Source organism: Arachis hypogaea, chromosome 4 (genome assembly GCF_003086295.3).
Source record: "Arachis hypogaea cultivar Tifrunner chromosome 4, arahy.Tifrunner.gnm2.J5K5, whole genome shotgun sequence".
Classification (NCBI taxonomy): Eukaryota; Viridiplantae; Streptophyta; class Magnoliopsida; order Fabales; family Fabaceae; genus Arachis; species Arachis hypogaea.
In genome coordinates, this window is record NC_092039.1 from 119,502,963 (window position 1) to 119,525,703 (window position 22,741).

At 27.1% G+C, this 22,741-nt stretch overlaps 1 protein-coding gene, 1 long non-coding RNA gene and 1 pseudogene across 2 annotated transcripts; 1 reads left to right on the top strand and 2 right to left on the bottom strand.

Annotated features, from left to right (window-relative positions):
- Positions 1 to 516: 516 nt before the first annotated feature.
- Positions 517 to 712, top strand: LOC112799112 (small nucleolar RNA U3; annotated as a pseudogene).
- A 535-nt stretch (positions 713 to 1,247) lies between these two features.
- On the bottom strand, positions 1,248 to 2,557 carry LOC140184492 (uncharacterized). The gene is made up of 3 exons (XR_011881477.1): positions 2,421 to 2,557; positions 1,693 to 2,297; positions 1,248 to 1,621 (listed from the first exon to the last, which is right to left on the bottom strand). It is a non-coding gene; the product is annotated as an uncharacterized lncRNA (long non-coding RNA).
- Positions 2,558 to 10,684: 8,127 nt separating this feature from the next.
- On the bottom strand, positions 10,685 to 12,947 carry LOC112795316 (putative F-box protein At4g17565). Its single transcript, XM_025837253.1, has 2 exons — positions 11,775 to 12,947; positions 10,685 to 10,723 (listed from the first exon to the last, which is right to left on the bottom strand). The coding sequence occupies exons 1-2, from the start codon at positions 12,945 to 12,947 to the stop codon at positions 10,685 to 10,687; spliced, it is 1,212 nt and encodes a 403-aa protein (XP_025693038.1).
- Positions 12,948 to 22,741: the final 9,794 nt, after the last annotated feature.

Here is a 22,741-nt window from a genome sequence, read left to right on the forward strand (position 1 = left end):
TTTCATTATCTTAATTAGATAATATATGTTAATATACATTGATGTGACCATATATATATATATATAATTGACTACTTATTATATATGATATAAATAATAATATTTGGTAAATTCTAGCCTACCCTTCTTATAATAACATGTAATTTACCCTCTGTGATATGTCATTTTTTAATTGGTTGCTATGTTAATTATGGTTAAATTATTAGTAATTAAATTATAGCCCAAAGTGGGTAATTATGTAATTAAATACCTCCAAATTTAATTTCAATGCCATCCAGAAATCCCATATCATCATCACCATCACTATCATTATCATCATCATCATCATTATTTTCATCTTCTTTTTCGTCTTCCCCTTCTACACTATCATCATAAAAAGCCATCATAATCGATTTCACGTTCTTAAATTTTAAGATTTTCTGAATTTCGCAAACGTAAACTTAGTCTCACCTGGGCTAGGTTCACAAAACAAAAGCATTTTTTATAACTAAACACAAAGAACACAAAACACAGAACACGACCTTACTTGAACAGGATCTGTTCTATAGGCTCGTATATCTGTATCATTGAGTTCTAAGAAGATAGGAACCACTGGCGGATGAACTATGACCGTGAGGTATAATTGTTCCAAAGCGCATGCCATCTGAACGGTGGAGGATCGTTCGCGCTACAACCTTATGGTCGAGATGGTCTCACGGTGTTCTGACAGACTCAAATCTTTTTTCCCTAGCCATTTAATTAGTTATTTTCTCTAAATACTTATTTCCTCGTTCATCAAAATATGGAACACCCAATGAGTTGATTTTTTTTTTCAATTTCAGAGAGAAATGGGACTGGGGTAAATTGAATTTCTACACAATAATAAAAATATAACTTTATTTTTTAATGTTTATAGAAATTATATATTTATCCCTCTTATAAAAATATTTAATTACAAAATTACTCTACTTTAGTTAACATATTAACTCTTATTGAGTTAAATTAATTCAAACTAAAACTAAGCATCCAATTAAAGCATGTCACGTTACGAGGGGTAATTTACATGTTGAAATAGAGGGGGTTGGGTAGAACTCACCATAATATTTTCATTGATATAGTATGTATAGCTTCACTTGCCTTGACCCATGCAAGGTCCCTACAACTAACACACCAACCAATCACAATCACCATATCAATATGTACAGCATATGGATGGCTAAGTTGGTAGCACTGAGCTTTTGCAAAAATATGATGATGATATCACTAGATTTATAGAAATCCCATTGCACATGGGTGAGTATATTATTATCATCCCTACTACTCACTACTATAATACAACTAAAAGTATTAGTCATTTAAGAGTACCAAGATGCACTTGCTTGCTTGCTACATTAAATTAACAAAGAATGAATTATATAAACTGAACTCCTCCATCGAGAAAGCACCACCACCATCCTTTCCAACAGTCAAATCAACGACCTTAGTCATTGAAGCTAAGCAATTTTCCTCTTCTTCCCTGCACCTCGGTGAACCACAGATTGAGCACCCTCCATGTTCGTCCAAGACGCCTCTTTCTCACTTTTCATTTGTTTATTCACAAAAGCTTTCAAATTCGCAGTAGTCAGCGTCGGAGCGTTCTCACCTGAAATACAAACCCAGCACTTGTTACCTACATTACCCAAAAACACACAACAAAAACCATGCCCATTTTACCTAAATAATCCTCAATCGCCTCACTATCACCTTCAAGCTCCAACAAACTTGAAATAGACGGCAACTCACACGACGCTAGGAGCACAATTCAATTGAAACAACACCCCACATTAAATATCCGTAAAAGGAAGTCTCATCCCCAACTCAGTCAACATGCATGTATATAAGTAAAATTACGACCAATCCGAGCTTTTCTCACACACTTTGTCAGTTCCTTCGCAAGGTAAGAACTCTATTCCCAACTACTGCTCCCCACCCCTAATCCATCTGACCTCATTCAACTGAGACACCAAAGACACATTACCAAAAATAGAGACACGACCCCTAAGAGTGAAAAAAAAAAAGCCTTGCTGTTGATGCCAATGAAGAAGTCAAGGAGGAGGCTAAGGAGAAGACCGACCATTTTGTCCCTGTAGCGGTGGCTGTAGGACGAAGACTTCCTCCTGCAAAAGTGCCGACAAACAATGCCAAGATGCTTGCTTCTAAGCTTTCATGAGTCTACCATGGACCACCATTCGGGTACTTGCTTATAAGCTTTCATGAGTCTACCATGGACATCAAATTTCACATTATTTATTGCTGATCTGTTCTGCCTCAAAATGTCACTGGAGAAAGGAAATTTTCTTAGTGAGTAACATATGGAAGATCAATCCAACCATCTGTCGAAGTGATTCATTAATATAAATATAAGAGAGAATAATTTGTGAAAGGCTATGATAGCAGCCTACCTGGCATAAAACAAAGCATGATCTGTTGGCATCTTTGCAGGAACAGATCTTCTTCCTTCACCCACTGCTACAGAGACAAAATGATTGGTCTCCGCTCTCCTCCTTGGCCTCGTTCTTGCCTCATCTTTGGCCTCCGAGTTGTAGTTCAACTTGGACGAAGAATACTTTTTTTTTTAGAGCAATGCTAGGGCCAGCAACATTTGTGATTGGTAGCCATCAACTAACCATCAATAATAATTTGATGGTGTAAGATTGGTGTGAAATTTCATCTAATGACTCATCTTTCTTTGCTGGTTATATGCTGGCCAAAATACAATAAAATTGCTGGCCGCTAGACTTTTCCTTTTTTTTATATTGGCATTGTTTCAGTACTAGTTATGTATTTAATTTTCCTGTCACGTGTACTTATGAAAATTAATCTTGATCTTATCCATATACATGTCCCACTATCTTAATTAGATAATATATATTCTACTACTTACTTTATAGGATATGAGTAAAAAAAAAAGAGTTTACTTAGTGCAACAAACTATCCCTTTAGAGGTTAGAAGTCAGAACCGCGTCCTCTACCACAGGTATGATTTTAATTGTGGACGTACACATATGAAAATGCATATAAATTAAAAAAAAAATTACACACTCTTTTTACTTCTTGGTATACATGTTGACAGGGAAAGGATCCTGTATTTTTCTCCTTATCTAAAAAATAATAAATTAAAAACTGAGTTTTTCATTTGGCTTTTTGGCAATAAGCGTTGAAAACGAGTGTATACGAAACGGACACTGAACAATTTATAATAAGATATCTTATTTAATTTTATTGTCATATTAGGGTGATAAGTAAGTTTGTCTCCATATATGTTTAGCTTAAATGATATGTTGAGATGTTTTAATAGGAAATAAGATAACTGATCTTAGCACAGTTAGCATGCACCCGATAAAAACAGAAAGGAAATTATACACGAAATGCATTACTTTAATTACTTAAATGGGTTAATGGCGATATTTAAGTCTATTAATTAAAGAGAATCACTCAGATAAAGACGTTTAAAACGTCTTTTTTTTAAAGATATTTTTTAATAATTAAAATTTAATACATATAATTGATTAAATCGTATTATTTTTGTTAAAATTAGATAGAGTTAGGATTTAGGGTTCTCAAAATTAAAAATATATATATATAATAAAAATATTTTAATTATTTTCTATAATAAAATTATTGTAGTTATTTTTTATAAAAAAAGATATTTATTTAAACTAGTTTAATATTTGATTTATCAATTTTTTGACCAAATCAATTTATCTAATCTAATTTTAACAAAAATAACACAATTTAATTGATTATATATATTAAATTTTAATTATTAAAAAACATCTTAAAAAAAAACGTTTTAAACGTTTTTATTTAAATAGCTCCTTTAATTAAATGGTTTGTTATTAAGAGAAAAATAGCAAAAATGAAAAAAAGACAAAAAGGTGATGTTCCTCTAATTAAATGGTTTGTTATTAAGAGAAAAATAGCAAAAATGAAAAAAAGACAAAAAGGTGATGTTTCATGGGAAGGTACAGAACTCAATTATGCTTCCGGGGTACCAGCACATGCCAAAAAATCTTTGCCACACAAATTTTTATTATTGTCAGTGTCACTTAGTTTAATTTGCTCATCAATTTTTTTATTTTAATTTAATGTACATATATTTAAAAGATAATGTTATAGACAATTGAAATAGACAAATATATAATATGGTTATGAAAAAATTAAAAAACAAAAGTATATATACGTACATTTATATTTAAGTAATTATTCTACTTAAATTATTGACTATTAATAGAACTCTTTAGCTAACAAAATTATTTTTATTAAATTCTTAATGAAATTACATATTAGTTATTTTTAGAGATATAATTTTTTATATACGTATTTTAATTTATTTTTTTAATAAATAATTTTATGATAATATTATAATTTTTTATAATAAAAAAAATAAAATTTAATCTTTATGATTCGAAATGTGAAGAGAATAAAAATATTAGAAAATTGAATTCTATTTTTTATTAATTCTATCCATACATTACAGAATATTATTTTGTTATATACTATTAACAAAGTAGAAGTATTAACCTTTTAAAAGACACAACTATATCAAGTGTTTTATGAAACATTATCATAGCTAGCAATTTGTAAGTAGTTGAAAACCTCTCTTGTAACTTGAAGCATGAACCTTAATTTACTAATACTAGTTACATATTTAATTTTCTTGCCATGCGAAAGTATAAAAATTAGAAAAAGTCTATGGTCTGGCTCAATATTTTTATTAAAATTTAGTTCGTATTTAATTATAAAAAAAGTGAATAATTTTATACTATTAAATATAATTTTATACTATTAAAAATATTAATAATAATTAATTAATAACTACAAATCACAAAATTTACTATTTTTAGCACTCGCTAAAAATTAAAAATCAACCTTTGGTCTTATCTATATACATGTCCCACCATCTTAATTAGATACTATACATTGATATATATTGATGTGAACATATATATATATCATCGGACAAATATTACTACTTACTATATATGATATGATCTTGCTGAATATATTAGTCTTGGCTTGTTGTAGATAATAAGCACGATGCATACGTACGTCAATGTCCGTATAATATTTTTATCTTTATTTGGATGAAACTCATTGTCGTTTTCTATATATTAACAGTGTATTTACAATTCCAAATTTTACAAGAGAAAGAATATGTTTGGCTTAAATCATATGTTGAGATATTTTAATAGAAAACAAGACAGCTGACCTTAGCATGCACCCACAAACAGAAAGGAAAATTATACATGAAATGCATTACTTTAATTAGTTAAATGGGTTAATCGTGATTTTTAGGGGTTTTTATTTATATAAATTAAATAAATAATTTTAAAAATTATTACAAAAATACACTATCTACTCTTATCTCGTTTATACTGTAAACGAGATGATTTTTAATATAAACGAGATATATAAATTTTTTTAGTTTTTATATATTTTTGTTTTCGTTTACGGTGTAAACTAGATAAAAGTAGCCAATAAATTATGAGAGCTACTTAGATAAAGATGTCAAAAACGTCTTTTTTTAAGATATTCTTTAAAAATTAAAATTTAACACATATAATCAATTAAATTGTATTATTTTTATTAAAATTAGACTGGACAAATCAGTTTAACAAAAAAATTAATAAATTAAATTTTAAATCGGTATAAATTAATATTTTTTATAAAAAATTACTACAATATTCCTATTATAAAACACAACTAAAATATTCTTATTATATATATATATATATATATATTAAATTCTTACCCTATAATGATAGATAAGGAAAGGACTAGAATTTAGAATTCTCAAAATTAATATATATAATAAGAGTATTTTAGTCATTTTATATAATAGGGGTATTATAGTCATTTTTTATAAAAAATAATATTAATTTAGACGGATTCAAAATTTGATTCACTATTTTTCGGTTAAATTAATTTATCTGACCTAATTTTGATAAAAATAATATAATTTAAGTGATTATATGTGTTAAATTTTAATTATTAAAACATATCTTTAAAAAAAAGACGTTTTTACGTCTTTATGGAAACATTCCTATGAATTATAGCTCAAATAGCATAATTTCTTCATACTCAATTAATAAAAAAACCGATGTTTAAGTCTATTACTTAAATAGTTTGTTATTAAGAGGAAAATAGCAAAAATGAAAAAAAAAAAAGACAAAGTGGTAATGTTTCATGAGATACATAACTCAATTATGTCTCCAGCATATCAGCGCATGCCAAAAAGTCTTTGCCACACAAATTTTATTACCATCAGTGTCATACACTCACACTTCTTGAATTAATTTGCTCATCAAATTTTTTATTTTAATTTAATATACATATATTTGAAAGATAATGTTATAGACAATTGAAATGGACAAATATATAATATGGTTATAAAAAAAATAAAAAACAAAAGTACATACGTATATTTATAATTTTTAATTATATATTTTTTACCTTATTTTATATAATTATTAAAGAGAATTATTTAGGTAACATTATTAAGTTAAACACTTTAATTCTTAACAACTTTTAAATATTAACTTAATCTTTAATATTTTATTTTGTTAGACAAATATATTTTCACATCAAAATTCAATAAAAATTAGATAAATTAATCCCTATTAATATTTAATAAAAACATAATAATCTAAAAAAAATAATAAAGTATATTTTTTGTCCCTGAAATTTGGTAAAAATTTTAAAAATATCCCTCAGTTTTATGTTGTTTCAATTTTGTTGCAAAAGTTTTCACTTTGCATCAAATATATCAGCGACAACTAAATTTTTAAAAAATTTAAGACCAATCTAACAATTATGCATGAAAATTATGCTTGATTTGTTTGTATTGAAAATTGTTCTTATGAAATTGTTATTGAATTGATCTTAAATTTTTTGAAAAATTAGCCGTTAGGATATATTTGATGTAAATCGAAAAATTTTGGGACAAAATTAAAACAAAATAAAATTTAAGAATATTTTTTAAACTTTTATCCAATTTCGAGACAAAAAATATACTTTATTCTAAAAAAAATTATATCAACTTTTATCCAATTGATTTATGTTTAAAATTAAAGTTTAAAAAACAATACTAATTAAAATATGTGACTAAAGTTTTTGAAAAAATTAATTTAAAATAGTACTCTAATTATGTAGAAACAAATTTATTGTTTAAGAAAAAAGAGATAAGAAAACTAAATGCAGGAAAGTGCAGCTAGAATTTCACTTGATATTTATATTATGAACTTGTCATATTGAGTACTCTTTAATTTTCCTTTCAGGATAGATAATATGATCTTTCGTATACATAAAAGATCGAAATGTAATGAAAGTTAGATAAAAATTGAAAAATAAATAAGAATTAGACTAAAGTATGAACGTGATCTATTTAGATTAGATCAGCTCCTTAGTCACCCAAAAAAAAAGATCAGCTCCTCAAAACATAATAATTTTAACATGCTTTCATTTTCAATTTCATCACCTGAGTCACGTATGGATTATCCACTTATCCTCACAGAAAATATAATCAAATAATAAGATACAGCAGCTTGAGGAAATTTTCTAAGAGCAATAGGATTTAGAGGAAAAATTAGAATTGAGTTTTGGTAAAAACATTTAAAAATTGTTTTTGCTTCTACTTTTTTTTAAAAACAATGTATTATTAATTTTTAAAAAAATATTTTATTTTTTAATAAAAATATTTTTTTAAAAAATAATATCTAAACATATTTAAAATAAAAAAAATTACTTTTTTTTAAAATTAAAAAACTAACCCAAACTAGCACTTTAGTCTTTCACCTATATATTTTATCACGAAAGATAATTATTATAGTCAAATTATTGAGTACTAATAGGACTATTTAGGTAATAAAATTATCTTTATCAAATTCTTAACGAAGTTATATACTAGTTATTTTTAGATATATAATTTTTTATATATGTACTTTAATGTATTTTTTAATAGATAATTTCATGATAATATTATAATTTTTATAATAAAAGAATAAGAATTCAATTTTTATCATTTTGAATATGCAGAAAAAAGTGAAGAGAATAACAGTATTAAAAAATTGAGTTATTCATAAATTCTATCCATACTTATAAGATCTTAATTGGTCTTATCCATATATATGTCCCATTATTTTAATTATTTTTTTTGAAGTTATGAATAAGACTTAAACTCAATACTTTTTAAATGAAAAAAAAATATACCATTTAAATTATAGTTCATTAACTCTACCATTTTATTAGATACTATATATTGATATGACTACATATTTGTTATCTGATAAATACTATACTTACTATATATGATATGATCTTGTTGAATATATTAGCCTGAACTTATTGTATGTAATAAGCACCGTGCATATGTACATCAATGTCCATATAATATCTTTATCTTTATTTTAGATGATATTATGGTAGTTTACTATATATTAGAGTGTGTTTGCAATTTCAAATTTTACAAGAGAGAATTTCTCTTTTATAAAAATTGGGAGACACAAAATAACATACATCCCAAGAAGAGAAAGATATTTTTATCTGTACGATTAAATATTGTAAAAAATATAGATGCATTAATTAATGTCTTTGTTAATTTAGAAATATTATACGCACAAAAATTAACTGATATACATATACATTTAGAATAGATTTTATAAAAATAAAATTTTTATATGAGAATATAAAAATATATTTATAGTTATTAAATTAATTTTAATGGCTAAGATTAAATATATTTAATAATTGATATATAAATAATACATTTATTATAATAATTAAATTTATATGTGAATATATTTATAATCATTATATTTATAGTTATTTTTTTTAAGACAAAAAAATATTTTATTTTATTAAAAAAAATATAGAATCCAAAATTCAGGACATAAAAAAAGAAAAGTGAAAGACTCCCAAACTTCACAACACATGAGTTAGTAGGTAAAATAATTATCTTTTGGTCGAGCTTCTTGATTTCATCTACCACTTTTTCTAGTCACATCTTTGTTGTTCGAAAACTCTTTCATACCATTCTTTCCAAATACACCAAATAAGGATCAGCATAAATCTAATTGAGATATAGAGTTAGAAAGGAGATTGAGCTGAGTTTTCAGCTTTCTTGTACATGTCCATTTTTGAATAGGCAATGAAGAAGAAGAACGTTAAAAAATAATTACGTGTCTTTATTCAAATATAATTAATTGTAGGCCGTTAAAAATATTTAATTATTAAAAATAATTAAATTTTTTTATAATATTTAAAAAAAACTAACTTTTTATAAAAAAACAAACATATTTCTAATTATTTAATTATTTTTTATAATCTTTATATTAATATTTTTATTTTTTCTAAAATTTTAATAATTTTTATTAGTTATTTATTTTGTTTATTTATTTTTGTGATTTTTTATTATTTTTTTCATTAACAATAAAAATCCAATATACAAATTCAACCGTTATGAACATCTCAGCACAATGAGAACCATTATGAAGTTTATATCACTGAAAAAAAAGGCTGTTCCAAAAAAAATATTCTAATGTCGACTCCTGTCTTCTACAAGTGTAGAAGGAATAACCTAATTTGTTGTCAAGAAAAAAATTGAAGCCTTAGATTTGTGGGCAGGAATATTTTTTTTCATTATAAAATAAATTGGAGGGTCCAACTAATATGTTTAAAAAAATTTTCAACATTAAAATGCAAATCTAAAAGATCAGATTTGTATATTTAAAAAAATTAAAATAAAAAAATAAATTTAACTTTTAGATTTGTATTTAAAAAAAATTACAAATTTAAAATACACCAAATTTTCACATTATTAAAAAATACCACAAAAATTACAAACACTAAAATTAAAAGAGAGTTACTCAGATAAAGACATTTAAAACGTCTTTTCTTAAAGATATTTTTTAGTAATTAAAATTTAACACATATAATCAATTAAATCGTATTATTTTTATCAAAATTAGACCAGATAAATTAATTTGACTAAAAAATGGTGAATCAAATTTTGAAGCTAACTAAATTAATATTATTTTTTATAAAAAATGATTACAATATTCTTATTATAAAAAATGACTAAAATACTCATATATATATATATATATATATATATATATATATATATATATATATATATATATATATGTATATGCCGTTATAGGGTTAGGATTTAAAGTTTTCAATATATAAAGGACTAGAATTTAAGATTTTTAAAATTAATATTATATAATAGGAGTATTTTAATCATTTTCTATAATAAAGATATTGTAGTCATTTTTTATATAAAAAAAATATTAATTTAGATCAATTCAAGATTTGATTCACTATTTTTCGGTCAAATTAATTTGTCTGCCATAATTTTGACAAAAATAATACGGTTTAATTAATTATATGTATTAAATTTTAATTATTAAAAAACATCTTTAAAAAAAATATTTTAAACGTTTTTATCTGAGTGGCTCCCAAATTAAAAAAAAAATGAGATTCTTTCCCGAAGTATATATATACACGCTATTCTATTTGTTCAAACCTTTGTTGTATTTGCAAATAGAAAACATAGTTGAATGAATGACACTTTATTTAAATGTTAAATAGATATTAAATTATACATGAACTACCAAAAAAAATAAAGAAATAACAAGAAACTAATTTTAAGTAAGTCATCTCAGAAGCTAGCATCAGTAAAAATAGCAAGTTCAATAAGCTGCATGAAGATTTACATTTTGAATGTAACACTACCAGTTGATGATTACCAAGGCCTGTATATCTTTAATAATAATTATTAATATTCCAAGCAATCAACCAAACTAATGATTCCTAAAGCCACCTTGCCATGACAACATCAAACATCTTCTTAGGCCAAGACAAATATACCTCAAAATTACATCCAAAATTATTCATATTTTACCCACCGTGTTGGCTCTTGAGTACCAGCTACCATGCATTAGTTGATAATATTAATATTAATTAAAATTAATCTTTAATCAAATTGGCCTCAGTTTACATCTAAAGCTGCACTATTTAATAGTTTTTAAGAGGTTAGAGGAAAGACTATTATTAATAGAGTAATACTAAGGAATTAGCCAACTTTTTTTTTACTAACATCAATACACCTTTTAAAAATTATTTTATTTATTTTAAATTTTAATTTTTTAAATTCTAAATTATAAATTTAAATACTAAAATTAATTAATATTAATAAACTAAAAATTAATTTTTTATGTTTTTTCTTATTAAAGTCATGCCATTTGTCAATCTATCTCCACTTCCTTTATAATTCTTCAAATTCGCAGCACGGTTTTGATGCTACTAAGGTACATATATTTGGTTGGGTAAAAATAAAGTGAAAGTTTTTAATGGATGAGTTTAACACATGTTTTTACTAAACAATTCCTACTTATAACTAACATTTTTTTTCTGTTTTTCACATCTAACGCATTTTCCCATATATATATACAATGTATTGTGATTTATAGTAAAAACCTCCAAAAAAGCGCAAGGTGAGGAAAATAAGTAACATTTGACTAAAATAATTAAATATAAAATAGATGTCACCTTTGTATAGCGAACAAACTTGTATGCTAACAATCACAAAAAAAAAAAGTCTTGTATGTATGCTAATAGAAAAAAAAAAACGGTAAGAATAAAATAAAGATATAATATAAGAGACTTAGAAAGGTAAAAAAAATAAAAAATACAAAATAAAAAAACCTAAGCTAGGGTAATATCCAAATAGGATGACAAAAAAAGTTTACCTCTGTTAAAAATGTTTGGAAACTTCCATCTTCCAAATCGAAGATGACAATCTCATAAGAGGGAGTAGTGTCTTCAAAGCACACTTCACGCAAGTAGATTTGATTTCCTTTACAATTCAAAGAATTACTTGGCAGTATTTGAACAGAAGAATTGAGTCCAATTAGTAGTATGTAATTCCCCAAACTGTCTATTCTTGACCATGTTTTCTCATTTTTTTTCAATTCATAGATATCAAATTTGACAGTCTCGCCCAACCACTTATAATTCTTCATGCAATACCTATCTTTTGCCCCTCTTACCAGCATCAATAAACTTCCATTATCACCTCCAATTAGATAATAACAATTATACATTCCATTGGATGGAGGTGGTGTGGCTTCATGTTTTCCTCCCACTGGTCCTGACTTTGTTCTTGTATCAAATTCATATAGTTGGCCATTACCATCTACTGCAAATATTTTCTCTTCAAAAAATATGACATCATGAACGTCGTCTAGATCTTTTGTTGGAAATCTAATCCATCTATTCTCGTTTGGCATGTAAAAGGCCAATTCTAGTAATGATCCATATATGACCACTGCTATAAAATTACTGTCATCGTCATTGTTAGGAGCTGAATTTATAATAGCCTTCAAAATTTGGATTTCATGCATGAAAATAGTATTTCTAGTGATAATTTTGTCCCCACAATACATAGTACATTCATCCCCATTAATATTAATTATATTTGGAAGAGTTGAAACTGGAGGAAGATCCAAGTGAACCTTTGTAAATGGATTTAACATTCTTATCGTACCTTCATATACCATTACAATGATCAGCCATCCATGACAAGAACCACACATGCGGTTGTCTTGCATATTTGGTAACATGAGGTGGTAAATCCCCTTCTCTTCGAGACTACGAGTGTCAAAAATTCCTTCATCTTCGGGAGCACGAACTTCTTCTTCAAGAGCATGAGCTTCTTCTTCAAAAGATTCTGTAGCAGCACTGCCCATAGATAGTACCAGCCACGGAACTTTGTTGCCATCAGGAATTTTCGGAAGTTTCAAGTTCCATTGCTTACAAATTAATGGAAGTCGAATGTAATTGTCATATGAATAGAACCCCTTAGTAATTTCGTTTAACAAATCTTGATGAATGTTTGACCATCGATCATCAAACTCACCCATTGCAAATTTCAGATGAGACCCAAACTGATTTATAGAATATAAAGGAGAAGGCTACTTAAAATAGATATGGATTGGTTATTATATTTAAAGACGAGATAAGATCGATAAGATTTGGCACGTTTAAAATTAAGTGGAAATTTATCTCCATCTATTTCATATGAAGTTGTTTTTAGATGAATGACACTTTTATTATTTGGTTTAAAAAAAACTGATTTATTTTATATAAATGATTTAATTAAAAAACTAATTGATATAGCTATAATGTTAGATTTTTTACCGTATTTTATTTTAAAAATAAATTGACTAAGTTAAATTAAAAAATTGTAGTTAATTGTTTATTATATAATTTTTTTAACCAAAAATAATTAAAAATCATTAAAAAAATAAAATTATCTAATATATTGGACCAATTCAATATTAATCAGATTTTTTTTATTATAAAATATAAAAAAATTAATTCTAAAAAAAATCATGTTACTTTTTAGGATTTAATTTTTTATTGTATTTTCATAAAGTTTACACAAAATTCACCTATAAAACGAATACATATAATTAAGGTGAAAACTCAGGTGCACTTGATTGCTGCATTAGATAAAAATTTAGTCGACTGCATGTGAGTTTTCACCTATAATTAATCATATGAGTACAAGAATATATACAATTTATAAATCATTGATTTAAATTATATCTATTTAAATTTTAAATTACAAACTAATACAAATTTAAATATTTAAAATTCTAATTATTTAAATAAAATTAAATTTATTAAAAAATAAAAATATACTAATATAATTCAAATCGTATTAAAACGTAAACAAGTTTATTGAGTCTATAGCCAATGAGTTATAGCTCAAATGACATAGTCTCCCTATACTTAATTAAGAGGTTGCGGGTACTTTATGAAAACACAATTAAAAAAAATTAAACCCTAAAAAATAACATGATTTTTTGTTGAGAATTAAATTTTTTTATATTTTATAATAAAAATAAAAAATCTCATTAACATTGAATTGGTCCAATATATTAGATAATTTTATTTTTTAATAATTTTTAATTATAATTTTGGTTAAAAAAATTATATATTAAATAATTGATTACAATTTTTCAATTTAAATTTGTCAATTTGTTTTTAAAATAAAATATGGTGAAAATCTAATGTCATAGCTATATTAATTGGTTTTTTAATTAAATTATTTGTATAAAATAAATCAATTTTTTTTAAACTAAACAATAATACGTGTCATCCATCTAAAAACAATTGCATGTGAGGTCGACTGGAGGTGAATTTTTACCTTAAAATTAATCATGGTTAGTTAGTTATTCGTGTTTTTCAAAATTTAAACTGATTTCTCATTTTTTAAAAAGATCCCCTACATATAGACTTTTTTAATTGATATCATTTTGTCAATAGTATAACAATGTATAAACTCAATAATATTCACTAAAAAGTAAAAACCGAACTCAGTTTTTATATATAATTAAGAATCACAGTACTTAAATCTCTTTTTAAATTAAATCAAAATTAAATTTTAAAATTTCAAAATAAAAAATTTAAATTCCAACTAAATGTCTTAGCACTTATGAGAACATAATAAATCTAAAAATCAAATTCTAACAAACTCATAAATCAACCTTCCAAAAATTTATCTTCAAATTTATAATTTGCACCCATAAAAAAATATTAGAGTTAATAAAATATTTTTTATAAATTAAAAATATCTATAATTAAAAATTTAATTATATATTTTTTAAAAAATATTATATTAATTTTAATATATTTGATATAAAAAGAACTTAACTACAAATTAAAATAATATAAAAATTTAATTAAAAAATAAAAATATCTAATTATAAATTTAGTAAATAAAATTATAGAAACCAATAATTAAATTTATAAAAAATATAAAATTTATTTTACTAAAAAGATAAACTTTTTTTCATACAAATCTCTTCAAACCTTTCTTTAAATCAAATTAAAATCAAAGTTTAAAATTTCAAAATAAAAAATTTAAATTTCAACAAAGCCTCCTATAAAATAATAGGCGAATTCTTTGATATAGATAGTGTATAAACATCTACATATATAAATTTTTGCTGGAGAAGCACTGAATAGACAAATGTTCTTTGAAGGGACAATTATTAGTAGCAGTAATTCACAATGTCAAGCACGTGCAATTTATAAGATTAAAGGAAGATGATTGAGTAATTTGAATATCTGTGATTATTGATTAGATATTTACATGGACCATTTTATGGTACATGGCTTTAATATGTTTTCTAGGCTTATTTTCTGTAAAATAATTTTTAAAAAAGGTTAGTTTTTGTAGGTCTATTTTATTTATTGTTTTATTTTAATTTATTATAACTTTAAAATAAATTCTTAATTTATTGTACATTTGAAATAAGTACTTAATTATTGGAATTAATTTTTAGGAGAAAATTTTATTTATTCATTACTAAGGTTTAAAATTTTGTGTTATTTTATATGCAATGGCTTTATGTTTTGGTAAAATTTAAAATTTTTATTAATATCAATTAAAAATAAAAATTTATGTATGAGAAAAGATATTAATAATATAAGTATTTACGTTGTTGTTTTTTTGGTTTTGTAATACTATTTAATATAATTATTATAATTTCAAGAATTTGGTAATTATTGCGAAATTTACTATTGTTAAATATTTTGTCAGTTATTTTTTGGGTTTTAATATTTTTATTATTAGTAGTAGATGATGCAGTTAGCTACAGAGAGAAAATCTAGTAGTACTAGTAGTAATGATGTAGAAGATGAAAACGAACGAAAAGATAATAATCTCTATCTATACAATAGAATAGAACAATAGATTAAAAATGGATCTGCTACACATACAAATAAAAAAGGTTTACAAATCTTATAAGTTAACTCAGCCCAATAACTTATCCACGCATACTCACTCCCTTTGAATGAAGCGTCAACCCACACACATCACTCAAACGGTTACTCTTTGGAATAAGCGCTCGTCATAGCTAACTTTTCCTCTTCTCCTTTAAACAAAACACAAACCACAAAGTTTCGAGCAACATTCCAAACTGAAGAGACATTATTCAAGGTTGAACTCGTCGCAAAGATAGAACTCTCCATCAACAATCTCCAGAAAAAACGAAGAAATATTATTCAAGGTACGTTACTATTTTACTCATCTTGTACATTTTCACATTTCTGTTTCTGATTTCGAAATTGAAGAACTAGATTTTACTGTTCTTCTATATTCTTCTAGGTTTTAATGATTTTCTTGTTCTAAATCTCATATCACTGTTTTTACTGTTCTTCTTATTCTAGATTTTACTCTTCTTGTAAGTTCCTCTAAGTTTTACTGTTCTTCAAAGTGGTTCTAGGTTTTACTGTTCTTCTTGTTCTAGTTCTTCTCGTAACTAATTTTTCGCTGTATATTGCTTAATTTGTTGGGTGTATATGGAGTAATTTGTATGGGTGTATATGGCGTAATGTGTTGGGTATATATGATTAATTGTTGGGTGTATATGGCGTAATTTGTTGGGTGTATATTCCTGAACCCATATCATGTAATATAATTAACTGTTGCAACTGTCCTAATATTGCTTGTCCTTGGGTGTATATTGCTTGACATTGTAATATTGCTTGAATTTGTATAATTATCCATGTTTCAGTGAATTGAATATAATTTTGAACTGATCTAATTAAATACTTATGAAATTGGTTTGGGTGTATGTGCCTGATCTAAGTTTTTATCGTTTATCTTGTTCTAGCTTTTACAGTTCTTCTTGTTCTAGTTCTTCTCCCAACTGATTTTTGTGTGTATATTGCGTAATTTGTTGGGTGTATATGGCGTAATGTGTTGGGTGTATATGGTTGATTGTTGGGTGTATATGGCATAATTTGTTGGGTATATATTTCTGAACTCATATAATTTAATATAGTCAATTGTTGCAAATGTTCTAATACTGCTTGTCCTTGGCTGTATATTGCTTGACATTGTAATATTGCTTGAGCTTGTATATTTATCGATATTTGAGTCAATTAAACATCATTTTGAACTAATCTCATCAAATACTTATGAAATCGGTTTGTGTGTATCTGGTTGATCTATGAGTGTATCTGACTGATATCTATGGGTGTATTTTTCATTGCAGTAAAAATGGAAGGCAAAAAACAAACTGGAAAAAATATAAGAACAAATATATGTCTTCTATTCCATGAAATGAATCAAGACAAAGCTGAAGTCATTAGCGAAAGTCATGCAATAAGACTGTCCAAACCATCCTCATTGTTATTGAGTCCATTTTATCAGATAGATTCTAATGATATTGACACTGATTAATGTAACTGTTATATACTCTTGTAAGAAATTGAACACATGCTGTAAATATATTTGATCCAATTATAAGTAAAAAAAAATTTCCATAATTAAACTCTCTCTGGTGTATTGAAAATGTCTGATTTACAGGTACTATAATATGAAGGAAAACATCAAACCAAATATACACCCATAACCTGACATTTTACACCCAAAGAATGTTGATTATACACCAAAACATCTATTCCCCCTGATGATTTATCCTTAAAAATCCTAAACCATAAACCCTAAACACTAAACCTTAAAAACCTAAAACCTAAACCCTAAACCCTAAAACATAAACCTAAACCCTAAACCCTAAACATTAAACCCTAAACCCTAAAACCTAAACCCTAAACCCTAAACCCTAAAAACCTAAATCCTAAATCCTAAACCCTAAACCCTAAAAACCTAAATCCTAAACACTAAACCCTAAACACTAAACCTTAAACCCTAAAAATCTAAGCCCTAAACCCTAAACCCTAAATCCTAAATCACCCAACCTATTATACACCCAAATCATTGATTTTTACACCCATAAAATCTCATTTTACACCTAAGGAAAGTTAAATATACACCAGACTTTATCCCCTGATGCTTTATCCCTAAACCCTTAAACCCTAAACCCTATACCAAAATAAAAAAAAACAAACAATAATTTATAACATAAACAGCAGATTCTGAAATATATATATATATATATATATATATATATATATATATATATATATATATATATATGTAAAATGTCAAACACAAGAAAATTCAGAAATACACTCAAGAAAACTAAGGTTTACACCTATATTCTGTAACTATACACCCAAAAAACTATCCACTGCTGATGGTTCCCTGAACTGATAATTCATAACACGTCCTTGATGGCTTGATATTGGATGGAATTTGGATGCACCATTGATACAGCATGAAAGAGGTTTAACTGGATATAATAAACCTGTAGCCTTGGCATAGTCCTTGTAAAATTTTGCAGCATCTTCAAGATTTTTAAAAGTCATTCCTACCTTGGGAACAAGTTGCTCATCAACAATAGAGAGAGACTACAAAATACATGATGTTAAAAACAAGAAAATACTATAGAATTTCTGCACCTCATAAAAAAATAACAATCAAAGTAACATACACCCAAGGACTCCTGATATACACTCGAACGACAACAAGTCAATTAAAAATAACAAGAAAAATCATAAACTGTAAATACACCCAAACTTCCCTAAAATACACCCAAACCTCCATAAAAATACACCCAAAAAGTCCTGATCTACACCCGAGCGTCTGCTATAAATTGCAGATAATTAATCAAAACTAATACATTATATTCAATTCACAGATTATGTTCACGCATTAATTTCACAGTCTAGCTTCACGAATTATTCAGCTAGACAATCAAAATTAACTTAAACTAAATCAAACCTCAGGAACTTTGACGATTGGATTTTTGATGGTTTAGAATTTCACAAATGAATTCTCGTTGCAAGTATAGTTTCTAAACCAATCACTAATCCTTTCATACAAAAGATTGTTTGTCACAAGTAACAAACCCCTAAATTTATAAACCGAAGTATTGAAACCTCGGGTCGTTCTCCCTAGGAATTGTAATGAAGTGTCTTGTTATTGGTTGTGATGTGTTTTGGGGTTTTGGATAAGAGACATGAAAGTAAATGGCAATGAAATTAAACTAACAGCTATAAAGCTCTTCGCAAGATATGAGAACTAGAAGTTCTATCCTAGTTATCCTTCTCAATTGTGATGAGTATTGTTCATTGCTACCACTTAGTTAACCCTTACTAAAGAAAGGAAAGTCAAGTGGATGAATTGACTTGAGCCACAAGTCCTAGCCAACTCCCAAGGAAAGACTAGCTTTAGTGCACTCCAAACCAATTAGCAATCTCTCCAATTATTAATCAACAAAGGAATTAGATAACTCAAGTGTCACTAATTACTCTACCTAGGCCAAGAGGAACAAAATCTACACTATATCTAGAAGAGGCATTTCAACAAACACATAGAAGGCAATAAAAGTAAACAACATAAATTGCAAGGATTAAAGAGAGATCTAACTACAAAGGCAAGAGATCAATAATAGAAAAGTAAAGAAGAACAATTATTATGAATTACCTCTTATTGAATTGGAAGAATATAGAAGAAACAATACTAGATCTACAACAAAATGTAAGAACAACATAAAGGAAATTACAACAAAGGAATGGAAGAAGAATGAATCTAACAACAAGGAATTGAAATGTAGAAGTAGAAGAAAGCAAAGAGTAAAACCTAGATCTAAGAACTAATCCTAATCCTAATCCTAATTCTAGAGAGAAGTGAGAGCTTCTCTCTCTAGAAACTAATTCTAACTACTAAACTAAACTAATGGTAACTAACATATGGTAAAAGTGTGAAGTATGAAGTATGTTCATTTTCCCTTCAATCCTTGGCTTAAATAGCATCAGAAATGAGTTGGATTGGGCCCACAAGGCTTCTAAAATCGTTGGCCATGTGTTGCTTTAAGTGAACCAGGTGGCACAACGGCGCGTGCGCGTACTTTGCGCGTGCGCGCCACCATACGTGTAGCAACTATGGCAAATCTTATATCGTTTCGAAGCTCCGGATGTTAGCTTTCTAAACCAACTGGAACCGCATCATTTGGACCTCTGTAGCTCAAGTTATGGTCGTTTAAGTGCGAAGAGGTCGGCTTGACAGCTTTCTGGTTCTTTCATTTCTTCATGAGTTCTCCAACTTTGCATGCCTTTTCTTCATTCTCTTGATCCAATCTTTGCCTCCTAAATCTGAAATCACTTAACAAACACATCAAGGCATCTAATAGAATCAAGGTGAATTAAATTTATCTATTTTAAGACCTAAAAAGCATGTTTTCACTCTTAAGCACAATTAAAGGAGAATATACAAAACCATGCTATTTCATTGAATAAATGTGGGTAAAAGGTTATAAAATCCCCTAAAATCAATACAAGATAAACCGTCAAAATGGGGTTTGTCAACCTCCCCACACTTAAACCAAGCATGTCCTCATGCTTAAACCAAGAGAAAGCAAAGGGATCAACATTTATTTAATGAAAACTAACTAAATGCAATCTACCTATATGCAACTATCTACATGAATGCAATTGCTTGGTCAAAATAAATCAATTCCCAAGAAGCATATATGCACAAGGGCTAAGGACTAACAACCATGCCAAACCACAATTGAATTGAGCTATTAAATATTTTTACAAACTTGCATGAAAGGAGATGATCATTGGTGGAAACATGTAATTGAGCATCAAACCCTCACCGGATGTATTTGCACTCTATTCACTCAAGTGTTTAGGGTTGATTCACTCAATTCTCTCCTAATCATGCTTTCTAAGATTTGTTTTTCTTCTAACAATCGACATATATTTCATGCATGCATACATATATCATGAGGTCTTTTCTTTGGTTGTAATGGGGCTAGGGTCAAGGTAGGATGCATATTTGGTTAAGTGAGCTTGGAATTTGAATCTTTGATAAGCTTAAACTTCCCACCTAACCTATGACATCCTATACAATTAAGTTCTAATCTAACTACCCATTCCTCACTTTTTCACATACTCATGTATTCCTTTTTTAATTTTACAACACCTATGCATTGATTTTATTGGACTATACTTTGATTTGGGGCATTTTGTCCCCTTTTTTATTTCTTTCTTTTTCTTCTTTTTCTTTCTTTTTCTATTTTTTTCTTTTTTTCTTTTCCCATATTATTTTTCTTTTCTTTTTCTTTTGTTTTTCTCATTTTTTTTTCTATGTACAAGAACCTCAATGCATAAGGTTTTACATTTGATCAATACATGAGTATGTACCCAATTCCCAATATTTCCAATAACAATACAAAATTACCCTTTTATTCACCCAATGTCCCAAGATTCCCACACTTGAATGATACTCACACACTCTAGCCTAAGCTAATCAAAGATCCAAATAAGGACATTTATTGTTTTTCGCTTTAAGGCTTGTAATGTGCTAAAATTAAGAACAAGTGGGTTAATCGTAGGCTCAAATTGGCTAACAATGGAAGATAAAAGGTAAGGCTATTTGGGTAAGTGAGCTAATGAAATGATGGCCTCAATCATATAAATGCATGAATACACAAAATAATGGACATAAAGAATCAAACAAATCAAAGATTACAATCATAGAAAGAGAATAATGCACACAAGAAGGAAAAATAAGTGGTTATAAGATGTAACCACACCATTAGGCTCAAATCTCACTTGCTTGTGTTCTTAGCTCAAAAATATGATCCACAATATATATAATTCAAGCAAGTTTAATGAAGAGTTTTCACTCAAATCAATTGATGTGCCCTATAGATAGAATTCTTGAAAATTTTCATTATTTTGACTAAGCTTTTTGTGTATACATATGCAAAAATTAAGAAAATGCAAGTAAAAATATACTAAAAATCCTAAAATGAAATGCAAAAGTGTTGGAATTAGAAACTTGTCACCTAAAATCGCTGAATGGTCGGACGACCTCCCCACACTTAAAAGTTTGCACCGTCCTCGGTGCACTCAAAGATGAGCAAGGGGGTACGGCGACTCTCCGGATTGCTACGTGTTCTTTCTTCCGCTTCCATGTGTGCTTGTGGTGCATTCATCATAAAAACAATTCAAAATCCACTTCGCTGTGATTGAGCTGACAATCTGAGATTGAATCCACTTCGCCGTGATTGTGCTAACAATCTGAGGTTGAATCATCCATTATCTTCAAAAGGACTTCAAAATTTGATTTCAGAAACCAGAAAATCAAAATAAAACGAAGCTAGCGTTACAGTTTGCAAAACTTAGGCAAATGACGTAGACCAAAGAAGTGATAAACGCAGAAGAAAGAAGGATCCAAAAGACCAGGGGAGAACGCGAGAAGGAGAACGAAGAAACTTGGCAAGAGATTCGAAGAAGGTAAGGAAATCTTTTGAAGATTGGAAGAGATATATTCGCGCGTTAATTGATTTTGATTGAAACTAAAGTCTGTTATATAATGCGTGACTTGTACGTATGAATTGGAGCGCGTTTAAGGTTTTAGTAAGTTCCGCACTTGTAAGACTTGTAAATGTTAATTGCTTGTATGCTAAGATTAATTCTTAAAAATGACAATTTACAAAAAAGTCCAAAAAAACACCTAATTAAACTTCATCTCCTGTTCCTTGTCCATTTAATATTTCTTCAGCAATAATCTATACATGTAGATATCTTTTTTCAATTTATAGTTCTACACAGAAAACTTTGCCTACAAAATATGAGTAGAAATAAGAGCTAACCGTGAACTCTTCGCCCTATATAAGTATACCCTGACATTTTTCTCTGTCCTCGTGTCCGTTTTTTATTGTGGGAATATTTTTCTTTCCATCTCCAATTAACACGGACATTATTCTATTTAATAAATAAG

What these genes read in the sequence shown, in the direction of transcription:
- LOC112795316 (XM_025837253.1), bottom strand. Translation starts at nt 12,947, where the DNA reads ATGGGTGAGTTTGATGATCGATGGTCAAACATTCATCAAGATTTGTTA. An exon ending in TCCAAACATTTTTAACAGAG is followed by an intron (nt 10,724 to 11,774) that starts GTAAACTTTTTT and finishes ATCTTCATGCAG; the next exon opens with CTTATTGAACTTGCTATTTT.